The following is a 15,668-nucleotide window of genomic DNA, read 5'->3' on the forward strand; positions in this document are numbered from 1 at the left end:
AACGTACGCGAAGATGCCCAAAAATAACGTCTGAAAATCAACGAATTTTACTACCTGTTTTTGATGGTTAACTGTTTAAAAAGCTCTTTATTCTAATGGCTATTAATGACTATAACCATCATATAAAGGGCGTGGATCAAGCCAATCAACTACGCGCGGGCTTTACATGCCACAGAAAGCAGAACTATCGAACGTGGTGGCCCTTGTTTTTCTTCCTTATTGACGTTGCTCATACCAACGCTTATTTACTATGGAAATAGAGTAATAACGTGCAGAATCACGATAGCCATAGGATCTTTATAAGCGCCCTGTGCGATCAATTACTACATTCGAATGATTCAAAGAAGGAGGAGCAAAAAGAGAAGAAGAAAGAACAATCCCATTCTCAACCCACAACAGTATTTCGGCGCCACCATAAACCCATACAACTCAAACAGCGTGGCCGGTGCGAATGGGGAAAGCGTCATTCATCAGGCTGTTCGCGTAAACGGTCAAATAAACGCAAATTTGGAACCGACATTACAGAATTAACTACCAACGGCGCCAACGAGGGTATTTTAGGAGGCTCCTTCACTCATCAAAGATGCAGTAAATGCCAGATTTGGCTCTGTATCAAAGGAGACTGCTGGCAACAGTATCACAGCTCAATTGAGGCCAATAGCTAGATAGAACAGTCTCAATTCGCCGAAAATAGACGTTTGTTGACGTTTTTGGACCCCTCATAATGATCGACAGCGCTAATAGGCACAAACTACACCCCTGTTCAGGGACGGAGGGGATAAGATACATCTGTCGAAGCCAGACCAGACTTCAGTATCCAAACCTAGAAAGAAATGTCTCATCCTAGTCTCTCACATCGACGTACGCATAATCTACTGCTGATCTCCAAACTACTCAACCAGCGGGATCATGTCTCGCCCATTACGATCATTCTAGATTCGCTAGAACAGCCAGCAAAATCATTGCTTCGAGAATATCTGAGAAGAGCTGAGGTAGGATAATTTCCAACATCGTTTTCCATTCGCACAGATATATAAGATCTCATACATCAGCGTTCCCACAAGCATTTCATTCCACTCCACGCAATTGGCTGATCAGACGAAGTTGTCTCGATCAAATACAATCTTTTTATCGTTCGAGACGCTCCAAGCCCCAAAGACTGCCACCCATTTCATTTCATGCTGGAAGAAGCAGCCGAATCAGGTCCTACAAGAAGTAACGAAGCTCTTGTCTTCGTCGTCAGGAGCGTCAGGAGCAAGTCAGCGTACGAGTCCAGCCTGTTAACCAGGAATGTATGATCGTTACCTCTAAGCAGAATTTCAGGATTCATCATCTTGATTGATAGTCTACATGCGATTGCATCCCACTCTACGCAAGACCTTGCCTTCAACCTGCCAGGCTATTTATCCTCGTTCATCATACCGGATCCTCGCCACCCGACACGTCAGATATCGCTCGTTGCGGCTTACCACACGGATGTGCACTGTCACACTCCATCAAGCAAGTATGCACCCTCCCCACTTGCTCAACTGAACTACCTTGCAACCTCAATCATGATATTACACCCTATCACACACCTCCTTGCACAGAAGGCAGCTCGAGATCGCAGCCTTGCAGCACCTGTCTTCGGTCTCGCTGAAGAGCTGGAGGGTGTCGTGATAGGATTAAACGGTAAAACCAAGTCATTAAAGCCGGAAATGAATGGTCTCGCGATCGAACTCGAGCATAGGCGAAAAAGCGGTCGCGGAGTCGTAGACTGGTTTTTCCTACCATCACAGTTGCCCAAGCAATCCACTGTGAACGAGAGGTTGCGCGAAACTGTGACTTTGCTGGACGATCACCCGCTTTTCAGAAAGCAGTTTGATTTGCGACCGGGATCTGAAGAGGAGCTTTCGAACTTGACATTCGATCTGAGCTTAACAGAACGGCAAAAGCAGGAGAGAGAAGGAGTTGTGCTCCCTTACTTCGATGCGCAAAAGGCTGATGGAGGTGGGGAGGGCGGCAGAATATTGTACGATATGGGCGTGGAGGACGATTTTGATGACGAAGAGGACGAGGACTGATCTTCGTGACTAGCATCCTCCAACTAGCCACTGATCCGTCCCACGAAACGATGGCGCAGTTATCGACTCAGGGTGTCATTTCGGGAAAGCTGAACCAGATAGCGGATGGGTACCATCAAAAGAACCGCCACCAGATGAATACAATCATAATAAAGCCGAGAGCTGCAAAAGGGCCATACTATTTCGGCATCAGTATTCATGACGCGGCTGATGAGTTCGGCGCAGGAAAACTTACCTGTTTCAAGAGCAATTCCCAATTTATCCTCACGGCGGCCTTCCGGTATTTCTTACTATCCTCTCTTAACCTGCCACTCATCTCGCCCATCCTCTCCAAGCTATCTCCACGATACAAGAGATCCTCAATATTCTTTGTCATCACCTTCGTCACATCCTTCAACTCATCATTCAGCCTGTCCAGGTTCGCAGATGCCCGGGAATCTTGGTACGTCTTTTTAGTGCGCTGAATGAAAGTATCGAACTCAACGAAAGCATACGGACGCAAGGTAGGCGAATGGTACTGTGTCGCAAGGTAAGTGGTGGTGAACTCAGTCGCAAGGTCGGAGAGGTAAGTGAACGCCAGTTTTCGTGGGTAAGACTTGGAGCAGATGCAGAGGAAACAGATTGAATCTTGTATTATGTAGCTGACATATGTCAGCACAAGCTAAACATTCGAACATTGTGTACTGCGCATGCATACTGTAAAGTGTATTGGCCAGATTCTATGCTAGCTTGTGGTTCAGAGTTGCGATTCAATCGGCGGAAGATCATCTTTGCTTGTGACTTGACTTCGGCCAGCTCGCTTTCGACCTGCATCATCCAAATCAGTTTGCTGTCTTCATCATTCACGATCAGCGTCCTGCGCGGTGTCAACTCACCTGCTCGTCATCCACTGAAGCTGCCAGCATAAGGCCTGTACTATTATATTAGCAAGGACTGTGGATATAAGACAAGGGGGCATCTGACCATCGAGCCGTGCTATTTGGGTAGACTGAACCATCTTGAATTTTCGTATAGAGAGAAAAACTAATCTCCAGCCTTCGATGGTAAATTTGTCACCATCAAATGTTTTGATGCCAGATTTCGAGCCTGCAGAGATCTTGGCGGGAACTGGAGCTGCAAAAGAGGTAAAGTGCCACAAGCTAAGCAATATTATATAAGCTTATTTTATGCCGCGGATGGTTCTTATTTTACGCAATGCTTCACATACTCTGTAAGACAATCGAGAAGTGTATTCCTTGTTGGTAGATGACAGCTACCAAATTATGTAGATCATATCTGCATGAGCCAGCATTCCGGGTACAAAAAGGATTCTTGTAATCATGAGTCCTGGACAACATTTTCACAACCCCCAACATTACATAAGAAGTAGAGAGACTACTTCAGTTGAAGGTTCATTAAGGCTGAACGGGAGCAGTCCATTTTGTGCATCATTATCTATACACAATGCAAAAGGGAGACCAGAAGCAGATGAGAAGCAATCCATACTTACTCCTCTCCTTCTTGTGCATTGCAGCATTAATGGATGATAGTAACTCTTGGTGTCCTAGTGCAGATAGGGCTGCCACTTCAGGGAAGCTTTAAGCGGTGCCTTTGTAATATCAGAAGGTACTGAGCTCTCGGTACATTCATGCACTTGTTGATAAACCTTCTCAATTCCGACTCATTTGGTAGACAAAGCAGCACCCTCCCGAAGTTAGGTTTGGAGTAAGTTAAAGGGATGAGCTCAGGGGCGATCGCTTGGCAAACGTGGTTTGACGTAAGGCTGACAGAAGTTACAAATCCAAAAGCACTCCACTTCAAGGTAATTACTCTCTTCTTGGACGGAGGAAGTCCTAGAGAATAATACGCACAGCGACGTTGTCCTCTCCTCATGGCTCTTCCGGTGCGCCTAGCAGGAGCCCTTATCTACGGATGGCCTCCCTGGCGATCCTGATTACAAGCCCTCATTTGCCAGGCGGCACAGGGCAAATAACGCTTTCACCGTTGTGCGGTGCCGAGCTGACCACGATCTCTGTCATACTTCCTACCTGTCATGGCTCGCCGCTCCGGACGCAAAACAAAAGCCCCTGAGCATTTTGATTCAGTGGTTCGAATTCGCGATAATTCAACGCAGACGTCCAAAAAGACCAAACGCCAAAAGCGCAATCTCCTTACTTCAGCAAATGCGTTACAGACAAACTCACCAATCCTCAAAGAAGATATCCAGTCACTGTTCGCATCCACCATCCTGAGATGGTCATCCATGACTGAGGAGAAGAAAAGGAATCTAATCGACGCCTTCCCTCCTGCTTACCGCATTCACAATACGGACGAAACAGGCAAGCTGCAGTGTCCCATCTCGAAGGAGTTTGTGGCAAATGATAGCATTATCAAAAGAGACGTGGCTAGGTTCAAAAGAGATGTTGAGGCTGGGTACTATCTCAAGAAATGGCAGGATGAGGGCGAAAAAGCAATGAAAGAGCGAGCTGAAGGCCATTTCAACGAGTACATAAAGCAACATGCTGAAGACAGCTTTGGCAAGACTCAAGAGAGCCATAAGGACCACAAGATGATGAATGGCATGGATGAGAAGAAGACGGAGAGTGACAATGAGAGTAAAGGTGACTGATTGACTTTGCGGTTGGCTATGTTCTGGATACTATCGTTGGTCAGGTGATAAGAGAGCTGTCACGGAGTAGTTTGGCTGCAGAGACGAAAAGGCTGCAGAGACGAAAAGGCTGCAGGAGGTGTCAAATTTAACTATGTCTATCCTCTGCATCATGACTACCAAAGTCAACTGGACCATCATCGTCCCCATCCACAATCTCCATCTTCGGATTTCCATGTGAATCGATCGGTACATCAACGGCATAGCTTGCTTCGACAAAGTCCTCAAGCTCTTCGCTCACGGTCTTGAGCTTCTCCTTGACACTGGCAACACCTTCTACACCCACGATGTGTCTAGTGGGAGGATTCTCATGGCCACCGATGGCTGTAAGTGCATGTACCGTTTCTGCAAGCAACTTTTCGCTATGTGCTTGGCTTAGTGGTGGATAGAGGCTGACAACTTCGGTTTGACTTAGGATATTAGGACCGCCCATGCGTTCCGAGTCAGATTTGGGTGAGTATGGGTCTTGATTCTGCGCCACATACTGCGCTCTGATGCCTGGAAGCCTGTTCAGTAATCCGTCGAGGATTCCACGAAATAGGGGCGCATTGTTCGCATCTGGAGCGTACGCTAGGTGAGGTGGCGCAGACGTAATCCGGTTGAGCAATATTCCAATCTCAATGCTGGCTTGCACAATTGTCATCTTGATATTGAAGGGGGCAATTTCATACGCAATACTATCACAGAAGCCTTCCAAAGCCCAAGTTGCTGCGCAATACATTCCCAACCCAGGTGTTCCCAGATGACCAGTAATACCTCCAAGCACGATAATATGGCCAATCTTCTGCTCGCGCATATTCGGTAGTGTACTTTGGATAATGTTCATTGGCCCAAAGAAATTGGTCTCAAATTGATCTCGTACGAGGGTCTGTGTCCGGTTGGAGATAGCTAGCTCTTCAACCGTTCCTACGATGGCTTGACTGGTGCAGCAAAAGAGTATATCCACTCGGCCATAGGCGTAGACAGCTTCTGCAACAGCAGCCTGACATTGACCCATCATTCTACACCGCCATTATTCGCTGTCAGCTCGCTATCTTCTTATGCAACCGTCTCAACACTGTAAATGGAATCCGGATATGCTGACGGAGACGCACACCTAATATCCAGAGCCACAATCTTCAATCTCTCCTTCCAACCATCTCCACCACGCCGACCCACTTCCGATAGGAAACTTTTGAATTCCTCACTTCGCGTATCATCTTTCTCGAACTCTGCTGGAATAATACCAGATACCACGTAATCGCCGTGGTTTAGAACTTGTCGCGCAAGAGTTATGCCAACAGGAGAGTCGCCAGAAGTCAGTAGCCAGACGCGAGGCGCATTATGTGTGGGGAATTGTGGAGTCGAATGAGAGTCTTTGCCACCATTGGCCATGATGAGGAGAGCAGTCTCAAAGGCTGCCGCATAGCTAGAGGACGTCGCTCTTCTCCGGGAGCATATTTGAGGTGTTGGGGACGCTGTTTACGAAGCTCCTCAAATTTCTTGGACAAAAGCTCGGACCAAGTTTGCTCCATGGCGAGTTGATGACTTCTGAAGCCGCAATTTCTATTGCTTCTTACACCACCCACTTACCTTGGTCTATGTTCAAGATGCCTCAAAGAGCAGGCAGAGGGAACGAGGTTGCAGGAGATGGCGATAATAATAATGGTGGGAAGGTGCGTCATATATCCTACAAGACCACGAATAGTGCTGACACTTCCATAGTCAATGCTCCAATCTGCGATACAGATGCTCGGCATATTTCTGTTATCGCAATGGGTTATGGGTCAGTTCTTTGGTGGGAACAAGGCCGGAACCACAAACAGCCCCAGTCTCAAGGCCGGCATACCCTCCTTCTCTGAAAGACCAGAGCCTGGGAGCATATCGAACTATAGCGCCATTCCTCGATTTGTCGCTCCGTTATGGCCAGACAACAGCACCCTCGACATCAGTATGTACGTCTCGCCGTCTCTTGCCTTGCCGGCCTTAAGCTCATTACCGTATGATACACTTGTTCTGGAGGAAAAGAACTTTATCATGGGTAACTACAATGAGAAGCGAGAAATCTTGACAACGTTTAAAGTGCCGAGGACTGTTCAAGAGAATGGTACGCTTTGGGCGCATTTCTATGTGGCACTCTCGGGGAGTCAAATCGATCCATTGGCAAGAGACTATAATCCTGCTACAGCAACGCACTTCTTCCGGCCACTCAATCAGTACCTACCGAAGAAGAAAGAGCGGAAGCTTAAGAATCTGTTGGAAAAGACTGAAGAGCCAGAGGACGACTCAACGCCACAAACTACGATCGAATCATTCTACCATCCTAATTTCACTATTGCTGTGATTCCGGACACAGGTGTTCAGGATTGGAAAGCAATACATCCTGCTGTGCGAAACAATTACCAGTTGGAGCCCAGTGGAGCTCGGGATAGCTCGGGAGAGACGGCTTGGTATTATCCGGTGATCTTCATGAACCGATTCTGGCAGCTCAGATCTCACATGACAGAGATTAACAGTACTGTCGAACGCTTACCATTGAACATCCAGCTTACAAACATGAAGAATTGGAAGTATAGTATGTACGCCGCCATGGACGATGGTATGAAACGGACCCAAATGCAGGCGGCCACAACTGATCAAGTCACTGCCGCCGGTGATGGCAGCGAGTTTGAGAAGTTCAAAGAGATTCTGCTGGACACAAACTCATATCTTCTCGGGACCACCTTTTTTGTTTCTATTCTGCACATGATCTTCGAAGGTCTAGCTTTCAAGAACGACATCGCGCATTGGCGCAAGAAGAAGGACGTGGTTGGCACATCCGTGCGAACTATTCTCGCCAATGTCTTCATGCAGACTATCATCTTCCTTTATCTCATGGACAACAGTGATGGCACATCTTGGATGATCCTTGCAGGTCAAGGCTTCGGAATTCTGCTCGAAGCATGGAAGATCACGAAGACTGTTGACGTGAGATTGAGGGAGCCAGGACCGGAGTCTAAGTTCTCGTTCCTGCCATACGTGGTGGTTTTTGAGGACAAGCACAAATTGACCGAGACGGAGAAGAAGACTCAGGAGTACGATCAGATTGCATTCAAGTATTTGTACATCGTTGCGGTGCCTCTGCTTGCCGCGTACGCTATCTACAGTCTCGTCTACGAAACGCATAAATCATGGTACAGCTTTGTCGTTGAGACACTTGTTGGCTCGGTCTACGCCTACGGCTTCTTGATGATGGTGCCATCTCTCTACATCAATTATCGTCTCAAATCCGTCGCCCATCTGCCCGGGAAGGCTATGACCTACAAGTTCTTGAACACGTTCATTGACGATCTATTCGCCTTCACAATCCGTATGCCCACGCTGCATCGGTTGGCGACGCTGAGGGACGATGTCATCTTCTTCATCTGGTTGTACCAGAGCTACAAGTACAAGGTCGACTACAAGCGAGTCAATGAGTTTGGCCAAGGCGGCGAAAGTGACGAGGAAGGAGAGGAGAAGGAGAATGCTGATGGGAAGGAAGTCAAGGGTGCGCTTGAGGGCCAAGATCCTAGGGAGTTGAAACCTTCTGCCGCTACAACTTCTGCAAAGGCAAATGTTGGGACAGCGCAGAAGAGGAAGTAAATCATCCGCGGATCTGATGTAGTTTAGCTTCTTCATGCGGTACGAAGTACACGAAACGTTTTAGAGCGGCTTTACTGTGAGACACTGTAGGCCTTTTCACATACCAGTCTGCTGTGGATAACACTAGAAGGCCAAAGTGTATGGTAAACGTGATATCTGACCGAGACCCATCTCGAGCCAGAACTTGGGTGCGCCAGCATGACGTGCGATAACGATGAAGTGGTGCTGAGGAAGATGGACATTGAAATTAAAATGGTAAGCTCGCTATAAGATCAGCAAATGGAGACAGAGTACCCTGTGTTTTCAGCTGTGCGAATATCTCGCACTTCATCTTCGGGCCCCACATGATATATTGTTGCGACTTCAGATCTACCTTTAATGAACAACCTTACCACTCCGTCTTCCTGCACCACAAATTTGGCTGTCTTTTCATAAGTTCTCTCCCTTGTTCATCTGTCAGCTCATCCGTAGATATACTTACCTTCGGAAAATTTGGGTTCTTCTTTCCCCAAAGGTGCTGTCGAGAGCAGTAAATATAGTTGCTTTTCAGCCGGAAGTGAGGATTGCTATAATCAAGAGCAGCTTGATATTGCCCACTCGCTCACGCTGACTTCAGTCTGTGCAGTTCTCTTCCTTTGCAAGCGCTTAAGCGCTTTGAGCTGCTTTTTTGTTTGAGCGGCTTCCTCCGGGAGGTCTTTCGAGCTCTCTCACTATACCCTTGCTTCAGTCTCTCCGGAGACTGTACAAGTCAATCGCTGGCTCTGGTCAGCTGGTATTACGGGACCATATTCAAACATGTCTTCATCATTTAGAACTTTTCCTTCAAGGCCGGATTGTCATTGTACCTTCCACGGATGCGTGAAATGGCAGGAACAAGCTGAGAGAGAGATTGTCAACCTTCAGCGCTCATTAGCCGATGCCATCACCGCGCAGGCAAACATCCGTGAAACAGCGGAGGCTAAGCTCGCTTTTCATACCAAGTGCTCAGCAGAGAACCGTGATGCCCTTCAAGAATATGCGAGATAAGTCGACGAGGAGAACAAGAAGCTCATGGCGATGATCGACGGCATGAAAGAAAGCTCTGCAGGCCTGGCAGACGCTATGCAAACGCTAAAGCAACGCCATCAAGGAATGGGAATGCAGCTCGATGAGGTACAAAAAACCGTGCAAAAGGGCGTTAGCAAGGAGGATGCAGCAGGCGATGAGCCAATGGACTTGGGGGGTGGGGACAAAACTGATGTCGTTGTTCCAAAACAATCTTCCCTAGCACTCCCTTGCCCTCCACCTGAGCAGACCAATCTTCCTCCAACCACGTCTCCAGCACCGGCACCCAAGTTCCCACGTGTAGAACTAAAGGATACGGATTTTTTTATGAGACCTCCAACAAAAGAGCAACTCGAACCACTGGAACGTAATCTGTTCGGGAGACAGAGAGGGCCACGGAGTTGAACAGATAGGGTAGAAGTGCCAGCCCTGCCAACATCGTCTAGGAGGCGATCGCAGAGAAAGTCATCTGGTAGTGACGAAGGAGAAGCAGCTCCGAGCAGAATTGGTGGCTGAGCATCTGTAGATGGAGAAAGCCTCGCTTTGATTCACACCTTCATCTGGTGGAAGCGTCAACACTCAGTCAAGCGAAGAGTTATATTGAGGAAGCTGGGAGGGATCATGTTGAATAGATCGGTTAGTGGACTCCATTTTTGTCTTGCGAGAAACATATGTTGAGGCATTGTCATTGGTTCTCGCTTCACATAGTCATGTTGTCTATCATTGAAGACTTATTTGGCAAAGGTATCCTTCCAGCCTAGAGGGTCCCAGGTAGGTGACGTGGAAGGTTAGGGTTAGATAAGACGAAGAAAAGTCTTGGCCATTGAGGAGAGTTAGCAGATTGGAATAGGTCGGAGCACAGGCGGAGCAGCCCTGGAATTGAAAGATCCCGATGATGGTCGGTGGTATTGACATGCCAATATTTTCTTTAAAGGAGACATGAGGACTGGGAGGAAGTTGAGGCATGTAGATTCGCTGCCTGTGCCGCTGTGCAAAGAATGATGAGGTGGAGAAGCATGTAGCTCGGCGATATTGCTTATTGGCTCTGCTGTTGAAATTCGGTGGTTCAAGCGAAAGGAGGCTATATTTCAGGAGCTAGCATCTCGAAGATTCCATTTGTGGTCAGAGAAGGTTGCGTTGGGGATTATTGCACAAGGTAAAGCAATGTCATCTCAGCTTCGGATAGCAGGGCGAGCGAGAACAGGTTCTAACAATATCAACGAAGAAGATGGAGCGGCAAACATGAAGACTTGTTCTCTCATCTGGGAAATGCTCAGTGCTCAATGCTCAATGCTCACTGAGTAAACCAGTTTAGAGTAGCAATCATGCTCCTAAAGCTGATGTCTATGCTTCCTAATCGTGGAGGAAAGAAAGTCCTGAAGTGAGGTTTGGAAGCTTGATGATTGCCAAGGATTAGTCATCGGTAAAGTGAGAAAGTCCGGACAGCAACCAACATCATCCAATCTTTGTGATGATCATCCCACGGCCTTCCAGTTGAGAATCATCGTGACATGCGCGGTACCAACGGCACTTTTCATCATCGTTACCTACCAGTTTTCTTAATCCTGTAGCGGCGGCGCATGCCCTCTTAGCTCACCCTCCAGCTCCATTGGTACCTACGATGGCCACTGCTACAGTTGGGCGTTGTGGTCGAATATCCCATCTCCCACCAGCCCATTGTTACCGCTGCTGTCAATACTCCTTGGAATAAACGGTGCAGTACCAAATTGTACTGAATGTATGCTTGGAGCAACAGGCATTGCTGGACGGATGCCTTGCATCAAATTGCGGCAACGAGTGCCCTTCTGTGCTTGGATTCCATGTTGAAGTCCTCCGTGTAAAGATTGACCGTCCATCAGCATGGTAGGCTGCCGAGTACCTTGCCACGCTCCCTCGAAGGACGAGAATTGGACCTTTCCCTTCCGGTCTCCGTTGGCCACTCTGTCCACCGTTGCATAATAGCTGTTCCAGCTTTCCTCCACGGTGCGATGAGGTATAGCTGTTGCCCGAAGCTGCAGTCCTTCAAGAGTGGCTACGTCATCAATTTTGTGATCTGAATTCGGCTTGATGTCCTTGAGGCCCTTGAAGCCAACCGAATCAGTGAAATAATACTCATCGCCCCAATTGTCATTGGAGAAGGCCGGGTCCACTGCACCACGAATCCTATCAAGATAACTGTTCGAGAGCATTTCACCAGACCAGTAGTTTCTGACAACTTCATACTGGGTAGGTGGATGTCGTGCAGCTTGAATTGAAAGCGGTTGCATTTCCTCTGTAAGTAACGGCGATGTTTGTAAAGGATTCGTCGAGGAGGAAGAGACATCGAGCTTCGTTGACAAAGGTTGTATGGGTGCAGAATCTTGAGGACAACAGTCAGATGGGTGCTGGCTAAGCATGTATGGGTCAAGCAGCTCCAAGTATTTCTCGTCAAGCTGATCTGCTGCCCATTGATCCTTTGTTGATGACTGCGCATGAAGTACTCCCAGGTCAATACTAGCATTTCCATTGACGGGAGTATGTGCTGAGGTGGATATTTGCTCATCTATCAGAGAAAACAAGGATAAATCAGGCATATAGTGCACTCTTGTCAACTGATCTGTGAAGGCGTCTTCGCATGATGCGTCAAGATCGAAGCAAGCATCCACACTCTTTAAATTCGGCCTTAAGAACTCCCAGTCTGCGGGAGGATCAGACCTTGCTCCTTCTTCCCCATTGGTTTGGGAGGCTGCCGACCGCGGCTTCATCATTTTTGGTACCTTGACTGGACGCTCGGGTTCAGGAGGCTTCAGAGTGTGCTTGTTGCTGAATGGTCCTAGACAGGTCAATATCACATGGAAAGGTGGAAGAAGAGACACTGCTCTCACGGGAATAGCAGTACGCAGCCGTATCGATGCCAGCACTCTCATTCTCTGTAACAGATAGAGCACTAGCGTGGGCTTCCATCCAGCCTTGCTCTGAGATCACGCCTTCTTGGAAACCAATCGCTGGCTGTGCCTGTTGTGAGTTCATAGTGAGCTGAAATGGCTGCATCAGTGACAATACTATCGCTCAAGGGCATTGCACAACTCCCAGGGCAAAGATGCATCTATGGAGTAACAGATGGAGACCAACGGCCGCTCGAAAATATCCATCATTTCCTGGAACTCACTACCACCTGTTGGGCGGATCGCTTAGCAGCGGAATTCACTCCTCTATGTACCACAATCAACACCGGTCGTTTGTCGGAAAATCCTTGTACAGTTGCCAAATATGCTGTCCTCGATTCCATGAAAAAGGAACTGTTTCAGTACCTGTTACATTCTCGAGACTATTAATTGTGTACAATCTGCCTTTGATCGCAAGCGAAGCCTAGGGATGCCTTGGTATGTAAGAGCGTTTGCATATGTTCAGGCACAGGCTGCACAGTGAACCACTCATGAGAACGCTTCAATGCGAAATGTAATAGTGGAATACGGAAATTTTTGTCACGAACAGTGGATCAGAAAACGACGCAAGAGGAGACTGGAAATATGCAATAATATTATCATATTCGGGCACTCCCAATCATCCAAACACACCAGCGCCTCGGAAGCAGAGGCATAAATGCTAGAGCAGAATCTACCATTCATATTCAACAGCTTCCTTGCATTTCTTGCATGTTGAACAGTCACCTGATGGTGGACATACAGGGATACATGAAGGGAAAGGCAATCGTTGGTAGTCCCGATGGAGTCTAGGGCGTCTTCCAAGGCTGATGGATGAGAGGCGGGATCCAAATGAGCTCTTCTCTGCTGTGAACTTTCGTAGCGAATGTAGTTTGGTATCTAGGCTGATCGACGGAAGATGGGATCGAAACGATTTTGTCCCTACTTCTGCTTGCCTTTGGGGCAGAAGTATGTCAACATTGAAGAACTCTTCAAATAAATCTCTGCTGGCCCGAGGATCCAATTCATCATGCGATTGACTTCCTCCCCCAGCACTGCTTTGTAGTGATATTGACTCAGTGTTAGATGAGTCTTCAGACGGGTTCGAATCATACCCATACTTCAATTGGAAGGCCGCTCTGCTCACCTCTCCCTCGGTGCCATTTGGCAAAAGTGGTTCTTCATCGGAAGAGTCTCGAAATGGCTCTCCGTCATGACCATACTGCAGTGTGATAGGAGTAACACAGGTCGGATCATCTCTAACCTCTTCCATAACGCTCACCTCCATCTCCAAATTCCATATCCCAAGAAGTCTGGACAGGAACTCTTCGAGATGGTCTTTGTCAGTCATATTGCCAAGATGTTTTACAAGATCGTCTTTGCAGAAATATGTGATCTCGGTGTCCAGTGGCCCCTCGAAGTGTTTCCAGATGCCGGAGTCGACAAAAGTACATCTCAATAATACGCGAAGGATATCTCCATAGACCAGAATCAGACTGCATTGGTGATTTGCTGTCCGCACGCAGCATGATGCCAGCATCATTTTTGGCGAAGATATATTGAATAGATGATTCGGAGCGTGGTAGCTAAATATTACCCTACCTTTGTAGCAGGATCACCTTTCTGGGCTTTTACACTACAGACGCCACCGGACGTCTTTCGATTATTTGTACGTGGGTCTGTCAGAGAAGAGGACAAGTGCAGCAAAACATCTTTTTCTCTCTGAGAACAACGATCACAATCGATGCCAAGCCAGACCCCTTTGTTGATGCCAAGACCTGCAAAGCGATCGTCAGCACACGGCAATTTTCTTTGAGGCCTTTGAATGTTGTTGTTCAGCAGTAAAGAATAACCATTGTTCTCTGCAAGTCCTTGTGACCCGTCAGAAAGTGCCAGGTTTACCTGCTCATCTGCAATAGAAAGCCCTGTTTGCTGAGTTGACCTGGCCCACCTTTTTTTCCCCCAATATCCGCTCGGTAGACCCCCAGAAAGCTACCCAAGAAGTTTCGAATTCGATCAAACCAATCATAACCGGAAAGATGTGCAGAATTCACTACGTCATCTTCCCTTCGGCCATACCGTGAAATCCTGCACCAGCAACTGCTACCCCAATTTCACCTGCAAATACCCAGAAAAGGTCGAGGCGCAGCCCTCGCCAGAGTTTCACTGCCAACGTTGCTTGCACACGCCAGAGCTTGAGCCAGCAGCGCCTAAGGTAGGTCAGTACCTCCTCCTGAGAGGATAGGAGTCTGCCCCGAACGCCTTTGGCCTTAGTTGCCGAGCCAGGGAGTCTGACAAAGACAACTCCAAAATCGGAAGACATGGTAGGTGTAGCCAATACGGTTCCAGTGGCTGTGTTGTTGCGGGGAATTGAGGGGCTCCAGTGCCTGACCCTCAAATTGCTGCTAGGACGGCTGCTGTAATGTCGAGTGTGCTAGGTGTCGGGCGTCCTAGCATATCCTGAGCCTCTCACAATACGCGGAAGGCAGAGTTGCAGATCATCAACATGTTTTATTAAGAGGTTGACTCTCTCCATAACCTCCTGAGAGCTGTTCTCGGCGCAACAGTGGCGCTGGTGTAACATTCGTTGCCTCAGAATCATATCTTGCCTTCGCGTTTGAGCCCTTCATACAGTGCCACTGCTGCTAGTGTCTTTCCATCCCTAGCACCAAGCTTCCATAACTCGTCGAGTCGACACATTTTCAACGTTATCTTCTCCCCATGTTCTCGTAGCCCCGAAAGTCTGCCTTCCATGCTCTTAATTTCTGTCCTAGCCAGTCGCTTGCGCGATAGGAACAAAGGAATGAACTCATCGCATGCACCAGGACTGGGGTATATTCCTTGTTGTAGTAGCTCCTCCTCGGCACCTGGTGGTGGAATCGCGAGGCTTGACATGTCTATCAACTCAGTTTCAGCGATTTCCAATCCAGTCTCCTCCTTTATCTCTTTTGCTGCAGCACCGGTGAAAGTGCCACTCTCATCTAACATTCCTGCAGGAAGCTCCACAAACCCTAGACTTCCAGCGGCTATTCTTGGTTGTATCGTCAACACCACGTATTCCTCGTTGTCGCCGTTGACATCGTCCGGCCGAACGACGAGAAGCATGGATACGCTACCTCCGCGTAAGAAGACGCTTCCAGGTAGGGAATCCCCTTTGTCATTTGTGACCTCGGCTTTGAGCTTCAAAAAGCCTAGGCGTTTGCCTCCAAAGTAGTCACATGATTGTATGGTGATTCTGCGAAGCTTGAAAGGGGAAGCATGAAAAGCGTGGGTTACATGCGTCTGCAGGGAGAGTGAGTGTTGTAGCGTCTGGAACCATGTTTGAAAGGCGGGAAAGGCGTATAACTGCTGTTCAGATATTTCTGGTATGGACTGAACCGGGATAAATCCAGGCAAAGTAAATGCAGACAT

General features: G+C 47.9%; 6 protein-coding genes across 6 annotated transcripts; 2 read left to right on the plus strand and 4 right to left on the minus strand.

The window, feature by feature from the left end:
* Window positions 1–2,178: 2,178 nt before the first annotated feature.
* Window positions 2,179–3,060, minus strand: EPUS_04920 (Protein transport protein sec22; the record flags this gene model as incomplete). The annotated part of the gene is made up of 5 exons (XM_007789731.1): window positions 2,179–2,241; window positions 2,299–2,704; window positions 2,761–2,870; window positions 2,939–2,973; window positions 3,027–3,060. 5 exons carry the CDS (start codon window positions 3,058–3,060, stop codon window positions 2,179–2,181), a joined length of 648 nt encoding a protein of 215 aa, XP_007787921.1.
* Window positions 3,061–4,095: 1,035 nt separating this feature from the next.
* Window positions 4,096–4,671, plus strand: EPUS_04921 (uncharacterized protein; the record flags this gene model as incomplete). Its single annotated transcript, XM_007789732.1, has 1 exon — window positions 4,096–4,671. The coding sequence occupies one exon, from the start codon at window positions 4,096–4,098 to the stop codon at window positions 4,669–4,671; it is 576 nt and encodes a 191-aa protein (XP_007787922.1).
* Window positions 4,672–4,798: 127 nt separating this feature from the next.
* Window positions 4,799–6,084, minus strand: EPUS_04922 (uncharacterized protein; the record flags this gene model as incomplete). The annotated part of the gene is made up of 2 exons (XM_007789733.1): window positions 4,799–5,711; window positions 5,807–6,084. The coding sequence occupies 2 exons, from the start codon at window positions 6,082–6,084 to the stop codon at window positions 4,799–4,801; spliced, it is 1,191 nt and encodes a 396-aa protein (XP_007787923.1).
* A 387-nt stretch (window positions 6,085–6,471) lies between these two features.
* Window positions 6,472–8,310, plus strand: EPUS_04923 (uncharacterized protein; the record flags this gene model as incomplete). The annotated part of the gene is made up of 1 exon (XM_007789734.1): window positions 6,472–8,310. The coding sequence occupies one exon, from the start codon at window positions 6,472–6,474 to the stop codon at window positions 8,308–8,310; it is 1,839 nt and encodes a 612-aa protein (XP_007787924.1).
* Window positions 8,311–10,985: 2,675 nt separating this feature from the next.
* On the minus strand, window positions 10,986–12,363 carry EPUS_04924 (uncharacterized protein; the record flags this gene model as incomplete). The annotated part of the gene is made up of 2 exons (XM_007789735.1): window positions 10,986–12,166; window positions 12,219–12,363. 2 exons carry the CDS (start codon window positions 12,361–12,363, stop codon window positions 10,986–10,988), a joined length of 1,326 nt encoding a protein of 441 aa, XP_007787925.1.
* A 2,492-nt stretch (window positions 12,364–14,855) lies between these two features.
* EPUS_04925 (uncharacterized protein) lies at window positions 14,856–15,668 on the minus strand (the record flags this gene model as incomplete). The annotated part of the gene is made up of 1 exon (XM_007789736.1): window positions 14,856–15,668. The coding sequence occupies one exon, from the start codon at window positions 15,666–15,668 to the stop codon at window positions 14,856–14,858; it is 813 nt and encodes a 270-aa protein (XP_007787926.1).

The sequence above is a fragment of the Endocarpon pusillum genome (genome assembly GCF_000464535.1).
Source record: "Endocarpon pusillum Z07020 unplaced genomic scaffold scaffold1292, whole genome shotgun sequence".
Taxonomy (NCBI): Eukaryota; Fungi; Ascomycota; class Eurotiomycetes; order Verrucariales; family Verrucariaceae; genus Endocarpon; species Endocarpon pusillum.